The 16,316-nt window shown below is 42.3% G+C and overlaps 1 protein-coding gene and 1 non-coding gene across 3 annotated transcripts; both read right to left on the minus strand.

Annotated features, from left to right (window-relative positions):
• Nucleotides 1-4,631: 4,631 nt before the first annotated feature.
• LOC120541502 (acidic leucine-rich nuclear phosphoprotein 32 family member A) lies at nt 4,632-12,801 on the minus strand. 2 transcript variants are annotated; one of them, XM_039773206.1, is made up of 7 exons: nt 11,174-12,801; nt 8,346-8,495; nt 8,118-8,240; nt 7,805-8,003; nt 6,856-6,968; nt 5,561-5,630; nt 4,632-5,475 (listed from the first exon to the last, which is right to left on the minus strand). In XM_039773206.1, the coding sequence occupies exons 1-7, from the start codon at nt 11,225-11,227 to the stop codon at nt 5,417-5,419; spliced, it is 768 nt and encodes a 255-aa protein (XP_039629140.1). In that variant the 5' UTR covers nt 11,228-12,801; the 3' UTR covers nt 4,632-5,416. The 2 variants fall into 2 exon arrangements, with proteins under 2 accessions (XP_039629140.1, XP_039629139.1); XM_039773205.1 differs by having other exon boundaries at nt 4,632-5,478; nt 11,174-12,800.
• LOC120541818 lies at nt 8,569-8,698 on the minus strand. Its single transcript, XR_005636092.1, has one exon. It is a non-coding gene; the product is annotated as a small nucleolar RNA SNORA28 (small nucleolar RNA).
• Nucleotides 12,802-16,316: the final 3,515 nt, after the last annotated feature.

A 16,316-nucleotide genomic window follows, 5' to 3' on the forward strand; every position in this document is an offset into this window, starting at 1 on the left:
ATACAGTAGGATTACAAGCTGATGCATATGTGATGTTCAGGGTTGGGGGGATTCCTTCTGCTTGCACCAAAAATGTAAAATGTAATAATTTGCATATTATTTTGTGTGGCTATAACTCAGCGTTAACATTTGCAGCACACCACGCAAGGCATATGCCATTTAGTATGGATTTTGTAAAAACAGTGCTATTGTTTTTGGTGCGCCATCTGCTGGAATGACGAATGCAATACATTCTTTTTTTTACAAAAAAAAAAAAGATGTTTGTGAGGTGCCATCTTGTGGAATGACCGAGACATAGCAACTGGATGGACACAGACGCTTACCCTTTTATTAAAGTGGATGATATATATAGAATTATTTATTTAACATGATTCTGTTTCAGTACAGAAAGAATAATAATACTTTAAAGATACATAATTAAAATAAGACATTATGTTACAGAATCACAAGTGAATAAGAATTGTGCACCTTGTTCTCAGGTACTAATTCACTTCCAGAATCAAATGAACGATAATCGTGAGAGTCGTTCGCAAGTCAAATAAATGAGAATTGTATGACTCAACCCCGGGCAATGATTCTTTCATAAATCAAATGAATGAGAATTGTTCTTGGCTAATGATTCGTTCCCAAATTAACTGAACAAGAATCATGTGGCATATTCTCTGGTAATGATTAGTTCACGAATCAAATGAATGAGAATCATCGGGCTTGTTCTCAGGTAATGATTTGTTCACAAATCAAATCTTGAGACTCGCTTGCAAATCAAATGAATGAGAATTGTGTGGCTTCTTCTTGAGTAAAGATTCAGATGAAATTCGAAAACATGAGAGAATGATAAATGCTCTGTAAATTTCAAAGAGCCGTAAAACGGGTGTGCCAAGGTAAAGTTAAAAGATTAATTGTTGGAAACTAGAATATTTTTTTAAGGTTCAGCTTTGTGAGACTAATTTGTTGAATGCACAAAGGGCCATAAATATTAGTTCAGTATTATGTATATATATATATTCTGTTTAAAGTAATTCAAATAACAAAGTGTACAAAACACACCACATTCTAATATAAATGGGTTGTTACTGCATTGTAGTTGTATGATAAACAAGAAAATGATGAAGGACAGAGTTCTCATTTGCCGATAATGATTTAGCTCAAACTAAAAAGAATCATGAATCAGTCGGGACTTCCACATGCACTTTAAACAATGGAATGAAAGAGGCTGATGGCATCATGCCTTTGCTTTAGCTCTCCTGCGCTGAATCGATTCATTCATACTTGCAAATCGATTCCCAAGATTCACTGAAAACAGTCATTCAAAAAGAACGATTTGTTTGTGAATTGCCCATCACTACTTAATATTCATTATTTTATTTTTTTGAACATTTGCAATTGAAGTCATTGTTGTGGCCCAAGAGTTCAACAACGTATGGAATAAATGACAATTACAAGAAATAAATGAAAAATGGAAGTTTAATGTAACAGTCATCTCTCCAATTGATCTGATTTTATTTGTTAGCGTGGCACACTGGCTAGGACTGTTCCCACACTGATCCAGCGACCCCGGTTCTGGGATTTGCCCATCCTCACATCTGCATTGTCGTTCTTCCTCCCTTATTCCAAAGACCTGCATTACACGGTGATTAGCAGTTCTAAATTGGCTCTATCTGAGCTCAGTAGTGGATGGGTTCCCTGTCCAGGTCCTGCCTTCCTCATAAAGCTGCTGGGATATGCACTAGTCCTCTGAGATCCTGAGCTGGATTTCTTTAAAACCACCTCCTAAATATCCTTTACATGATTATTTTAAATATTCTTTTTTATCCAAAAGGTGAAGTATCATAATTGGTGTTTGTTCCATCCACTAAAATAACATTTGGTGTCCAATCACAAATGTCTTGGATAATATTTGTAAAATTTACAAAAAATTATATCTGAATATTTTTTTATTAGGCCTATGCCACAAACCAAACTGGTCCAGCTGAAGCCCCAGTGGGTTGCATGCAACAACATTAATTATAAAGCAAATGTGCACAAATTCTTCACAGCCAAAAATCAAGTTAGACTCATTTGTCATGAGGGGAGACACCATCATGGAGCTCAAGGTGACACTATCATACATAAACACTGGTTTGGTGTGCACGAGCTAATATGAACATGCAGATTTAAGTCTGACCACGTTGACGCACGGCCACAGGGGACGGGAGCTGGTAGTCCGTGTACGTGTCTTCCAGCATATTTGGGCACTTGTGTGTTAGCATGTAGTTTCATGGACAGGCCTAATGTAAGTTTTCGTGTGTGTGTGCGCTTGCTTGCTTATGTAGCCACCAGTAACTGCAGAGGCCTTATCAGGACCTGACCATATGTGTGTTTTTCAGCTGTTAGTTGAAAGACTTCTGCTGCCCGCACTCGATAGCGCTCAAATTTTACAGATGTGTTGCGGAGTCCCTCTTGTGGCCATTATGGGCACTTCGCTTTTTTGACTGCCACCTGTTGGTGGGCAACACCAAATCCTAACAATAGAGCGGGACCAAGGTTTATTTAAAACGGCTCCCTGCAAAATACAGCATTAATACATTTTAAAAGAGCCGCTTGTTAAATAAAAATTTAAGGACCTGAGTTAAGTATGTACAGTAAAATATATTGTAAGCTCATAACACACACACACACCTGCCACACGTCGAACCTCAACCTAAATCGTCATACCTTCACGTTACGAGGGTTAGGGCACTGACAGAAGTGTACAAATACGAGCCAGTCTGACCCCCCATATCCAACTGTCCACAACAGAAATTAAAGGAACAGACTGTGTATACCTCTGTAAGGGCTTTCTCGCGGTTGTCGGTACGATGCGTTGCTCCTTAAAAAATGTCATACAAGCTATTGCGCCGTTTTACTGACAACTGCTTGCCCAATGTAAACGCATTATTGGGAAACATGGCAGCCCCAGAAAGTCAGAGCGCGATTCTAGCTAAAATGTGATGTGTTCGTAATCAAATTCAGAAGCTCAGGTCTGAACTCCAGTCTCTTGTGAGTTGTAAACTGTAGCAGCTGACGTCTGTGGCATTGGAGATGGTCCCGTCTGCATTATCAGACATCATGCCTAGTATGATGAGCTCCTCTCTCCAGTTAGTAAGCTTGGCTGTGCACTGGTCCACTTGTTCCTTTTTCTTGATTTTCACCGTTTTGTAAATGACGACGTGCTAATACCCGAAGCGCTGGTACCGTGGTAGACGGAGTTGTATAAATATCTACATGGCGTCAGTTTGAATAGGTTCGCCCGCCCATTCAGATCCGCGGCGTAGTCTCAAGTCAGCTGCACGTTAAGCTTCTTTCTGAGACCCTGTGAAAGTGATATTTAATCAAATGTGACTCGCTAGAGGGCACACTTGGCTTGGTATCAACTACATAGGCAAGTCTAATGAAAATTATGGTCAGGTTTTCTCAACTAACAACAACGTTTAGAAAAATGACGATACACTTCTTAAAATCTAATTACCTCAAATGTATGAGTATAGTGTAAGGAATCTCCTACATACATTTATGAGACTCGTGCTCTCGTGTCTTCCGATTGCAAAAAAAAAAGTTTTGGAGTGTCTGGGATGTCGCCATGGTGCTGCAATATTAGAAATTGTGTGTTTATCTCCAAATTTTATGGACCAACATAATGAATAACACAAAGCTAATGCTGTAACCATACGTTTGGAAAACCACAGAATGGCACACACGTCTTGAACCTATCGCTGTTTGACTTGGCTTAATTTTAACACTTACCAGACATGCCTGGCATGAAATTAGGCCCACCGCATATACTGCTTGCTATGCAACTCCTCCATCGTTCTGTCAGCTACAACAGACATACCAGCCACAAGACACTCCAAAACTAAAAGCTGCATAACAGGAGAGTTATCCACCTCACCTAAAATATCTAACTCTGTGTTAGTAACGATGGGATAAAAGTCTTAGCTTTTATAGACATTTCTACTTTTGACAGGGGCATCACATCTGAATATAGAAGAGTTCTCTACAGGTAACACTTACTAAAACAAATGTACTCTCTCTAGTCAGGTTTCCAAATTCAACGTGTTAAAGGTTGGGTTCCCCACCACCCCCTCCTTAAGCTCAGTGTTCACTTGGCTCCACCCTACATTGATTCAGTGGCCCATTAACTCAAGTAAGCCACAAAATGTATAAAAAAATTTATTGAAATCTTTGAATGACACAAAAAAAAAAAAACAGACAAAAAAAAAAAAAAACCCAGACAAACTAAGTTTGGCTGTGCAGAGAAAATTGTAAAGGTTTGCCTTTGTACAGATGATACAGACCAGGAAATACAAGTCACCCAAGCTGTTATTCAGAAGGGATATCAAAGAAAAACTATACATTCATGAGGCATTGTCAGTATGTCACTGACTACTAAGTAAGAAAATACTATTTAGCATTAGTAATATGCCAGTGAATGTAACGAGAGAAGCCCAAACATCAGGTCATGCTTAATTATTCTGCTTCAATACTCTGCATTTATGCAAGTAAAAATGTTAAAGTATCATATACAAAACAGGAAAAAATGCAGATTCTGCCTACTTCAAATTGCTAAAGATCACTGTATTGTACAGGTTAAAGTAGAACACGGGCGTTTTCAAAAGGGTTCAACTTATTTTATTACAGTCAATTATTACACTTTTCAATCAAGTTGACGCCTGCCATTCTCATCCAAAAATACTTAAAACTGAGATCTTTCCTTTTACTAAAAAACACAAAATATTTGGTCGCTATTTACAAATAACACAAAAATGTCCAGCTACTCAGAGCAGGAAAACACACCACACACACACACACGCGCGCGCAGGGAAATCCTCTTGCTGCAGATTTGATAATGGCAGACATGAGTTGCACAATATACAAAAATGAGCTGTTAGGTAAAGGGGCAATTTATTGTGCATGATCAGGTAGGCACAAAGACACACCTGAGTCTGTGCCTAAACAGCACATTTTTGATGATGAGAACAGCATGTGACACCTGGGGGGATGGGGAGGGATTGCATCTTAAAATACAAAGAGTAATTTGCCATTTTGTACTAAAACAAATCCAACCTTGCAAGCAATAGAGTTCTGGAGCTGCAATGGGATATTAGCAGTGTACAAAATTGGATTTAGGCTTCTAGAACACACTATGTGAAACTGCACAACAGCTGTCCTAACCACTCCAGCTACTAAGATCATCATTTTTGACCTGAATGTAATATCAGGGTATGGGGGGGAAAAAATGAAGGGAGTGGCAGTAAAAATCAAGCTTTTATTTCCCCTCACCCACCCAATAAACATCTCACATTCCCACAGCAACGTTACAACCATAAGATATGGGGGAAAATACAGGGTAAAAACAGTCAAATCACAAGAGGAGCTTCTAAATGTCAGTGAGGGTGCTTTAATCATCATCTTCACCTTCATCTTCTGGATCTCTTTTTCTCTTTTGACCTCTCTCTTCTTCTGAAAGCAAGAACCGGAAAGAGTCAAATATTGCTGGGTCAATTAAAAAAAAAAAAAAATGAGCACTGTCAAAACTACTTACCAAAGTCTTCATCTTCTTCCTCATCTTCTTCCTCCACACCCCCATCATTGAACTCTTCCTCTTCTTCCTCCTTTAAAATAAAAAAAAAAAAATCACAAGCAACCAACGTCAACTATATCTATATCACACACACATTTTCCAGTCTCCAAATTACTTTCAAATCATTCAATCTAAAAGTTTCTAGTGTTATTGTCTATTGCCCTTATTATGCTCTTCTCTCTTGATAAACTGAGGGATTCTCACGTACTTCTCCAGAACTTGCACAGTGCTGTTAAGAGGGCAGGACGTAGAACCACACCCTTACGCCCAAGCTACTAGATACCAGATATCTGCAAGTGTGTCTGCAGCTACCATTTGAGATTGTAGGATGCTTTTAGAGCCCTTTGCTAATCTGCAAAATGCAGATTAAAGTCAAACATTAAGTTATAATTTGCTCTGCAGTCTATTAAAATGAAAATATCAATATGTTTAAGAAATTATGATTAGATGAATAAAATAAGACATTAGAAAATGTCACCTGTGCTAACCAAAAAACAAAAGAATCAGTATAACTAAAATAATTATTTTTAGTTAATTATGTCAAATATTTGACAACAGCAATGTGAATACCAAATCAGTAAAGAGGAAACAAGCAACTAGAAATACAAACGGCACCACTGGTGTGTATAAGCATCTCTTACATGTGCTAGACACACAAACTTTTTGGTTTGGGTTTCCTGCAGGCAAACCTTTACCTGGTGATAGGATTAATTTTGAATTTGACATTAGGTACAGAAATAAAGCCGAGGGTTCTGCCACTATTGCGGATATCTCATCTGTATGCTTCTGCTGTGCTGGAGAATGCAACATGGCTGTATATTCCGGTCAACAGAATATTCTGTGTTAGGTTGAATGCTAGTTTTATTAGTCTGAATTTGTTGCAACTCTTTTGGATGCATCTGTGACTATACTGCAGTTGGTGGTAAGAAATGGCTTTTTACCTTGCTGCAGTATCATCCTGATTGGCAGAGTGAAAAGTATGTTAATTTAAATGTAAAGAAAAATAAAAGCACAGCACCATCAATGAATGAGAACTAAGCAGAAACCAAAAAAAACTTCTATACAGAAGATTTTGGTTATGTGAATAGATCAGTAAAGGTTAATTCAAATGCAGTTAGTGTGCTCTGAAAGCAAAAAATGAATATAAAAAACACAAGAACAATTAATATTTAAAATGAATGATTTAAGGCACAATATGATCATTACCGCTTTAACAAAATGCCACACAACACTAATATGTTGCTTGTCACTTATACCTCCTCGCCGCTTATGTCCTCTTCCTCCTCCTCTCCTTCATCCTCCTCCTCTTCCTCATCTCCTTCCTCCTCTTCCTCAACTGCCGCTTCCTCGTCATATTCTTCTTCTACCTCTATACAGAGTATTAGACAACTTAAACATTGCAGGGCCAAGGTTTATACAAGCAGACTATGCAAATTATATACAAATATTGTAGTCTCTCGCTGTAAACACAAAAAAAGTTAAATGGTGTACAACATGATGCACCATATTACTATTTGATTGCTTAGCAGTTTTAGAGTCATGGGTTTAACTCCTGGCCAGGATACTACCCGTGTGAATTTTACACACTTTCAAAATCTGTGTGGACTTTCCTCTTACATTTCTATGATGTACTTTTAAGTGTACTTGAGTCTGCCCTGGTTTCCACCATGAGCCCAATGCTATGGAGCCACAACCCTTAAGTTTATAAAGAAAGAAAAGAAAATTAATGGATGGAAAAGCTGAAGTGAAAAAACAGCTGTTAAAAAGGCCCAAGCATGCTCCCAAGGGAGCTTTTGGCACCCCAAATAATTTAATAATGTAAGTGTACGCATTACTTCATCAGTTGGGTGAAATGCAAACAATTTGAAAAATTCTGACTAAGCAACAGCACTCTCAGTAAGTTTCTTCATCGGAGTAAAACCATCATATACATCTATCTATATCTCCTGTTCTAATATGATTCAAACAAAAATTCACATCATCCCAAACAGAATTTGAATTCCTATTAGATGCAAAGGTACTATACAAGAAAAACACAAAATTTGTCATGTATAAATGATTCTCACAGTTTTAAATACTCAAACTTTATACAGAAATACAAAAAATGAAAACATGACATTTTAAGAATTACAAGCCAAAAAACTTAAGAGCACTGAAGTAAGATTGGTTCAGAATAAATAAATGAAGGAATGAGCACACACGTACCATCTTCATCTTCATCATCATCATCTAGACCCTCTACGTAAGCCTCTGTGTCAGAGTCTGGTGCCTCTTTATCCTCCCTGTCATAGCCATCAAGGTATGTGAGCTGAGGCAGAAGCTTGAATACATTGTCTCTGTAATCATTTAAGTTTGTGACTTCGCAGTTGAAAAGGTCTAAACTCTTAAGGTTTTCCAACTTTTTCTATGTGGAGATAAAGAAAGGTGGAGTATTAATGGATCAGTGGCAAGCTACACGTGGACTAAACTGCCAAAATGATACAGGTTTAAAACAATATACCAAAAGACTGCAACTCACCAGAGGCTCTATTGTACTCAGGTCCTTTATTTTATTACCACTGAGGTTTAAGTGTGTGAGGTTTGGACATTTTTCTGCCAGTACTTCTAATCCTCCTGAGATTCTGTTATCACTAAGCTCGAGCTGTAAGAGAAATGTGCATAGCTGGATTAAAAAACAAAACACAAAACAAAAACCACCATATCAAACGCAACAAAGATCACTTTCACAGACACGAATATCTCCTACCTTTTTAAGTTTGTTTAATTTGGGCAGATTTGCTACTGATGTTAGGCATACATTGATTGTGCTTAGAAACTCAAGCTCTTCAAACTCATCTGTCAGACCCTCAATTTTGCCTTCATTTGAACGACAGTTGTCTAGAACAAGCTCTTTAACCTGTAACAAAAATAGGATGAAAACAGGAATTAAACAATGCTGACACTGAATAAAGTTTAGAAAGAGAAGAATATTTGTAACAGCCCAGTTAACAGCAAATCCCAAAAACAGAGAGTGCTGGAATAGGTTAGACTGTAGTTTGCTTTGGCAAGCTGAAATTGTGCCAAATCACTGTTTCAAATATCTGACACAGAGTGTAGCTTGCAAATCAGCACACATATAAACCAGATTTTGTGTAGCCTGAATTTACATCATATATTACAGAAATAACTCAGCAGTTTTAGATTTTAACTCTAATGTAGTATCATAATTAAATATATTACCAATGTGGGATGCACCACAGACTATTTTCAATCAGCACAAACCCAATACCTTGATCTCAAATAAATACAGCATTTAACATTAACTGTTTTAAAACCAAAATATTCATGTTTACTACAAAAAATGAAAATATACTGATCTTTAGGATATTAACACAGCTGTTTCATCTACTTTATGCAACTACACGCCTGCATTTCACAACAGGAACATCTTTTGCATTGAAGAGTGCGGTCCTACTAGACATGCACCATGACAGCCTAGTGTCCCATTCAAGCTTAACTATCTTGTTGTGTGGGCAGATTCCTGCTCCTACTATTTTGAAAAGAAAAAAAAGATCTATGTCTTAAAATGGATGGACAGGCAGATGCACTGGATTTGCTACACTGTATTTACCTAATACTACAAACATGAGTTACCAAAACCACGTTACCCTATTTAATATTTTAAAAACTGAAGCTAAAAACTTTAACGTTAACCCATTGCTACAAAGTATTAAGATCACGTGGCTGTGGATATCTAGACGTATAGGGTGAACCACATTACCAGATACGTTTACAATTTCCTACCCTCTAGAACGTGGAAACGATGCAGAGCAGATATATGACTAACTTCATGAAAACAATCTCAGCAGTTGTAATGGTGTCTGTCAACATCCAACTTTCAGGCAAAAGCAACCCCAACACAAAAATGTTTCGGCGATTAACAGTCAGTCATTCCACTGAAAGATCGGTATCAGTTTGTCTCACACTTCATTCACTTATCCGTCTTTCATTATGAAACCTCCAACGCGGCATTAAAATAAAGTACCACTTAAGCATTAAGTTGAAAAGCAACATTTTTTGAAATTAAACAATCGCGTCAGAAACCTGGAAGACCATGACAAAATATACATTTTAGATTAAAACGCACGCTGAAATCCAAAACTGCACTTCATGATTTCGTGCCGGAGAATTCTTCAAACAGAACTCCCGTAATAATAAGTCATAAAAATCGTTCATTCGTCTATCCAATTTCTGAACCCGAAGCTTCCATTCCGACGGCACAGGGGATCCTATGACTGGCGTCCTCAAGCAGCAACAGGGGTCGCGGATATAAGAATCCAAAAAGCCGGCCGTCATTACCACAACTCACCGTCAAAAGTGTTAATCAAAAATTCTAGCACCCTGCGCATTTTATGCCCCAGTGTTTCGATCTTTACACGAGAGGGTCTCCTTTTGAAATTAAAACCCAAACGTAAAAACAACGATGTAAAAACTCCCCCTCAATATCCTCACTAGCCGGAATTCTTATTTTAAAAAGCACTCAACTTCCAGAGACCGGCACCGCCCTATACGAGTCGGAGTATAAGCGCCCCGATGAACCAGATGGGGACCCCCAATCCGGAAAAGTGAGCCCCGCAGCACACGACAACGCCACACACAAAATGGCTGACCGCGCGGAGGCTTGCACTGAACACCCCGCTTTTGAAATCATGACAATGGGTGCCAACGCACGCAGCCAGGTCGAACCAGCGCCACATCTAAACGTTTGCACAAAGATTCTAAAGAGCTCCCGCGAAATCTGCACTACGAGAGACTGGGGTCTCTTACCGGGGAAAATTCACCTCTCCGTCGCAGCCTGCTAAGATGGCGGCTTGCCCTAGATACAACTGGCGCGGGGCAGCTGCCCAAACTTGGCGCCTTCGGTCCACCCAGGTCCCAGTCCGCTGAGCAATCGCGCGACTAACCCTCCGCAAAGCGAGCAATGTGCTCCTCTGCAGAGCCGCGAGGCTGAGCGGAGCGCGCGAGCAATGCAACCCCGGCCCTTATTACCGGAGAGAGCGCGCGCGCATTCTACATACACACAAACACCGTCGCGAGCTTTCACGGCCAGTATGCGTGCCTCGCATCTCGAAACGCACGGAGAAGCACCAAACCCGGGAGAATTGAAAAACGAACAACCATAACGGGGTGATAAAGGGCTCAATCTCCGATTTTACACCTCGATAAAAAAGGGCGCGTTCGTGAGACTACAAAGTTACAAATATGGCTCCCCGGCGCCTGTTTGCACGACAGTCTCTCGGCCAACAAGCCCTGCCACCGGGACGCTGTGCGGACTCTCCGCGCCAAAAGCAAAGTTTCTTCAAAAAGCGGAGATTCTTATTATCTTTTTTTCTAAACTTTTCCTCACAGGGGGATCAGTCCCACTTACAGTCGATTGTACTGCGCGCCTTATAGCACCCACATCTGGCAGCCAGGTAGTCAAATGAAGGACAGCACTGCTCTGCAAAAACACCTAAAATGACCAAAGAAACTAAAACATGCGAACACGTACACACACATACGCACACAAAGGAAGAACCAGGACGGGGATCTTACGTCTGACGGCGTTCGATTTCGCAGCTCCAGGTGAATCCTTTTCTTCATATCCATCTTGAACGCGCAAGCCTGAATTTTAATTTAGTAACAACCAGACCACCGTTTAGTACTTGAGGGGCTCTTTAACAGTACAACCACCTCTCAACCACTGTGCTTCTCACTCAAACTTGCGATCCGAAGGCGGGATTTGCCAGCTGGATTGTCGTCACCACGGGCTAATCGTAGCGACCAGATGTCGCATCAAGGCACCATTAGAGGTGCCTTCAACCGGCCTGCCGCCAATGAACGTGCGGGGCGGGGTTTGGGTGCCTCGGGATAGGTTGCGCTACTGCGAATGTGCATTTAAGTGTCATTTCTGCGTTTAAGCGCCATTGCATGGCAGCCTTGAAGTGTGACTTTTAATATGGAGTTTGATATTAAGATGATAAAAGTATTGAGAATCATAATGCGCTTATTATCCACGACTATAGATCGACCACGAAAACGATTATTTTATGTATTATGTAAACAGGCCTCGGGTTATTGACCCCAAACACCCCCCCTTTTTTTGCTGCGCTGTCCAAGACCAGTTGGGACGATTTGTTTACTTTGCTTCACGCATTTGTTCCTTGCGTGAAACACAATGCACTGCATTGTCAAGTACATGTTTGATATATCAAAATTAAAGCGATAGTTAGTTGGTAATCGCTGCGTGCATGTGCCCCAAGTATGCCAGCCTCGCGCACACAGATAATCGTGTTATTTAAGCCGATTGATCTCAATTCCCAAACGGCATTCCATTACTAGAACAATTCAAACATGCAGCGCGAGACGTGGCTGGAATGGGACGCGCACGCACTGAGTCCTCAGTCGCGTGTTTTTTTTTGCTTTATCCCACGCGTTGTTTGACCCAGTTTGTCAGGATCTCTGTCTCTCTTTTGTTCGTGACAGTCCACACCACGTGGCATCCATTGTAAGAGCTGGGCATTCGTTGCAAGGGGAGCGCCCTGTAATCGATAGATCTGTGGACTCCTTTTCGTTACCACGGACGAGTTAAACTTTTATTTCGTGAAATCTTAACACGCGCGTCAGTGTTTCAACTGGGCTGCCATCGCATGCCGAGTTGTCGACCTAAACACTGCATCACCCGTAATCCTCCACAGCTATTCAGTACTCGAATAAAGAAACAAAATATTGCCATGTTTGTCAGTTATGCAGGCAAAATCGGCATTCGCATCCAGCTCGATGCCCTACTGCCTTCACAATTTATCTATCGAAAAGCCTCCGCGTAGTGGACAGGCTGACATCAAGCGACACCCGGTCTTAGGAACACGCCGTTTATCGTCCATTGGAATCTAGTTTCATTAAATGCACCCTCTGGCCGAATTACTGCCAAAGTCGGCTGGCTTGTTCGTCTTCGTCCCACGTGATCCTCGGGCCCCCTCGAAAGATAGTTCTTGTACTGCCAGATGTCACCATTAGTGTAACACACCTTTAACCGTTTCATTCAAACCAATTACGACATTAAGGCGGCGACGGCGCATTTCAAGAGAGCCTCGCATTCGCCCCAAAGCGCTCTGCCCGCGGCAAGCAGGCGCGGTCCGAGATGGTCCTGCCAGCGATGGCAGTCACACTCTCCCACGACCAACGTCACTGTCTGGCAGCCACACTCCTCTGGAATTAACATGCCTGCCTTCTATTTTTTAATGAAATAAAAAAAGAGAGTCGCGAGACGCGGTTACCGTACACACTTCAGCCAATCAAAACGTAGCGTGTACCCACGCAGCATTACAGCATTTCTAAATGACCAATAAAAACACAGCAAGAAGCCCTTCATTTCCGCTAGCAGGTTAAATGCTGGCGAATATAAACAGGCAAAGAAAAAAAAAAAACAAGGTCACCTGACCAGTACGGCGCCATCTTATCTGCAACAAAACGCAGCATTTAAAAAATAAAAATAATCAATAATTTACTTTCATGGTCGAAGAAAATTATAAGACATTACCTACAATTCAGGCCATGTCTTTGTCGAGCTCAGCGGCCGCTTTTAGAGGCTCAGAAGCCGAGGTGAAGAACACTGCGTAACACTCATTCTATTCGCCGGGCTGTTGACATGACAGACAGCGCACTGCATGGCGTCGCTGGATATATATATATTTTCTATAACAACGTCATGACCTTTCAGTCCGTTTCCTGACATTTCAGACGCTGCCAATGTCAGTCCTCGGTTACCGCTGTCTAGCTCTTTCCAGCCCGCCTCGGCAAGGGCGTGCGGAGCCATTTTAGAAGCTCCTTGCGTGGTCACGATCATTATTTTCCTCTGGGTGTGTCACTTTGGCGGCCCCGCAGTGCAGCTTGCGTGCGCCACGCTTCGGTCGAGCTGCGCATGGCGTGGCGGGCAGGCTGACTGGCGGGTAGGGCCGGCCTCGCCACGACTCGCGGCGTTGTTGCTGTTCTCGGCCTCCGCCTGGTAGTTCAGTGCTAGGACTGGTGCTGGTTTTGATGCCGGTGCTCCCAACTTAAAACGACCACCTCTCGAGTCCAATCGCTTTGCTGTGTGTTACGCTTGTTTCCTGCTTAATTTTATGTTTTCAGTGTCAATGCTGCAGTTCCGTTCAGGCAGTAATGTAGATTTTAATTCGATTACTATTGTCGTTTACTTAGGTAAGCAAAGGTTAAGGTTTACTCCCCGGTTAGGATATATACCTGCCATTTCTGCAACGATGGAATTGTAAATACAGTGCCTGTGTTGTCCCGTTTACGTGTAATGTTTCTTTAAAATATTTTTCTTAAACTGTACAGATTTCTAAATATATCACTGTTTGGGACAAAACAGAAAAGTTGGATGCATCTGTTTATACTTTAAGGTCATGTAGCATGTGTTTCAATCAAGTTTAAGGTATGATGAAATGTTGATGTGGCGAGTTACTTTTTTTTTTTATATAAGCATTTGGACAATTTGGCCTGCTTCCTTTAGAAGTGACCTTCTTTAGTCCAAAGACATGCAGTTAGGGTTATTGGTGGATATAAGGAACCTAATATGTTTGCATAATCTGGAATGGAGAATTGGGTGCCCTGTAATTGGTTCCTGGATAGGCCCTGTAACTGTGTATTAGTACAGAGCTGTTAAGTCTAGTAATTCAGTTATGCTGGCATGACTCTAATCATTTCAAAATTTTTTTTATGTGGAAGCCAAAGTCACTTTACATGCCACTTTGTCATGGGGTATGTCAGATTTGTTGAGCATTTGTCTCATCATGATCTCATCACTGCACCATGTCAAATTATCCATCTATCCATTGTTCACTGCTTATCTGAGGTCGGGTCGCGGAGGCAGCGGCCTAAGCAGGGAAGCCCAGACCTCCCTCTTCCCGGCCAGCTCCTCTGGAGAGACCCCGAGGCGTTCCCAGGCCAGGTGGGGGATATAATCCCTTCAGCGTGTCCTGGGTCTTCCCCGTGGCCTTCTCCCAGTGGGACATGCCCGGAACACCCCCAGGGAGGTGTCCAGGGGGCATCCTGACCAGATGCCCGAAACACCTCAAATGACTCCTCTCAATCCGGAGGAGCAGCAACTCTACTTCGAGTCTCTCCTGGGTAACTGAACTCCTCGCCCCATCTCTAAGGGAAAGTCCAGCTACCCTGCAGCGAAAACTCATTTAGGCCGCTTGTATCTGCAATCTTGCTCTTTCGGTCACTACCCAAAGCTTGTGGCCATAGGTGAGGGTAGGAACATAGATTGACTGGTAAATTGACAGCCTCGCCTTTTGGCTCTCTTCACCACAATGGACCGTTGCAGAGCCCGCATTACTGTGGATGCCACACTGATCTGTCTGTCGACCTCCCACTCCGTTCTTCCCTCACTCGTGCACAAGACCCTCCACTTCAGGTAGTAATGTGTTCCCAACCCGGAGAGAGCATTCCACTCTTTTCCGGCAGAGAACCATGGTCTTGGATTTAGAGGTGCTGACTCTCATACCTGCCGCTTCACACTCGACTGCGAAGCACTTCAGTGAGAGCTGGAGGTCACTGTCCGATGAAGCCAACAGAACCACGTCATCTGCAAATAGCAGAGACGAGATTCTGAGGTCACCGAACCAGACTCCCTCTGCTCCTTGGTTGCGCCTAGAAATTCTGACCATAAAACTTATGAACAGAATCGGTGACAAAGGGCAGCTCTGGCAGAGTCCAACCTCAACAGGAAACAAGTTTGACTTATTACTGGCAATGCGGACCAAGCTCCTGATCCTCCTGTACAGGGACTGAATGGCTCGTAACAACGAGCCTTGTACCCCATCTTGGAGCACACACCACAGGATGCTTTGAAGGACACTGTTGAATGCCTTCTCCAAATCCACATAACACATGTGGACTGGTTGGGCAAACTCCCTTCCCCCTGCAGCTTCCTGGCCAGGGTGTAGAGCTGGTCCAGTGTTCCACGGCTGGGTCAGAGTCCGCGTTGTTCCTCTTGAATCCGTGATCGACATCGACCAAACTCTCTTCTCCAGCACCCCTGAATAGACCTTACCGGGGAGGCTGAGGATTGTGATCCCCCTATAGTTGGAGCACATCATCCGGTCACCTTCTTAAAAAGACCATCATTCCGGTTTGCCAATCCAGAGGCACTGCCCCCAATGTACATGCAATGTTGCAGAGGCGTGTCAACCAGGAAAGCCCCACAACATCCAGAGCCTTGAGGAACCCAGGGTGAACCTCGTCTACCCCAGGGGCCCCGCCACCTCAGAGCTTTTTAACTACCTCAGTGACCTGAGCCCCTGATATGGGCGGCCCGGAGTCCTCTAGCTGTGCTTCCTCTGAGGAAGACATGTTGGTGGGATTGAGAAGATCCTCGAAGTATTCCTTCCACCGGACAATAACGTCAACAGTTGAAGTAGACAGCTCAGCCCTTCTCTTCACCCGAGTGTCCAAAATATAAGGTTGCAGATCTGATGACACGATTACAAAGTCGATCATTGAGCTGTGACCTTGGGCAGCCTTTCCGCCAAGTGCACTTATGGACATCCTTGTGCTCGAACATGGTGTTCTGTGCTGGCCATGGATTGTCCATAACGAAGTCCAACAACGGAACACACCACTCGAGTTTAGATCGGGGGGGGCTGTTCCTCCCATTCACACCTCTCAAGGTTTCACTGTCATCGCCGATGTG

The sequence above is a fragment of the Polypterus senegalus genome, chromosome 12 (genome assembly GCF_016835505.1).
Source record: "Polypterus senegalus isolate Bchr_013 chromosome 12, ASM1683550v1, whole genome shotgun sequence".
Taxonomy (NCBI): domain Eukaryota; kingdom Metazoa; phylum Chordata; class Cladistia; order Polypteriformes; family Polypteridae; genus Polypterus; species Polypterus senegalus.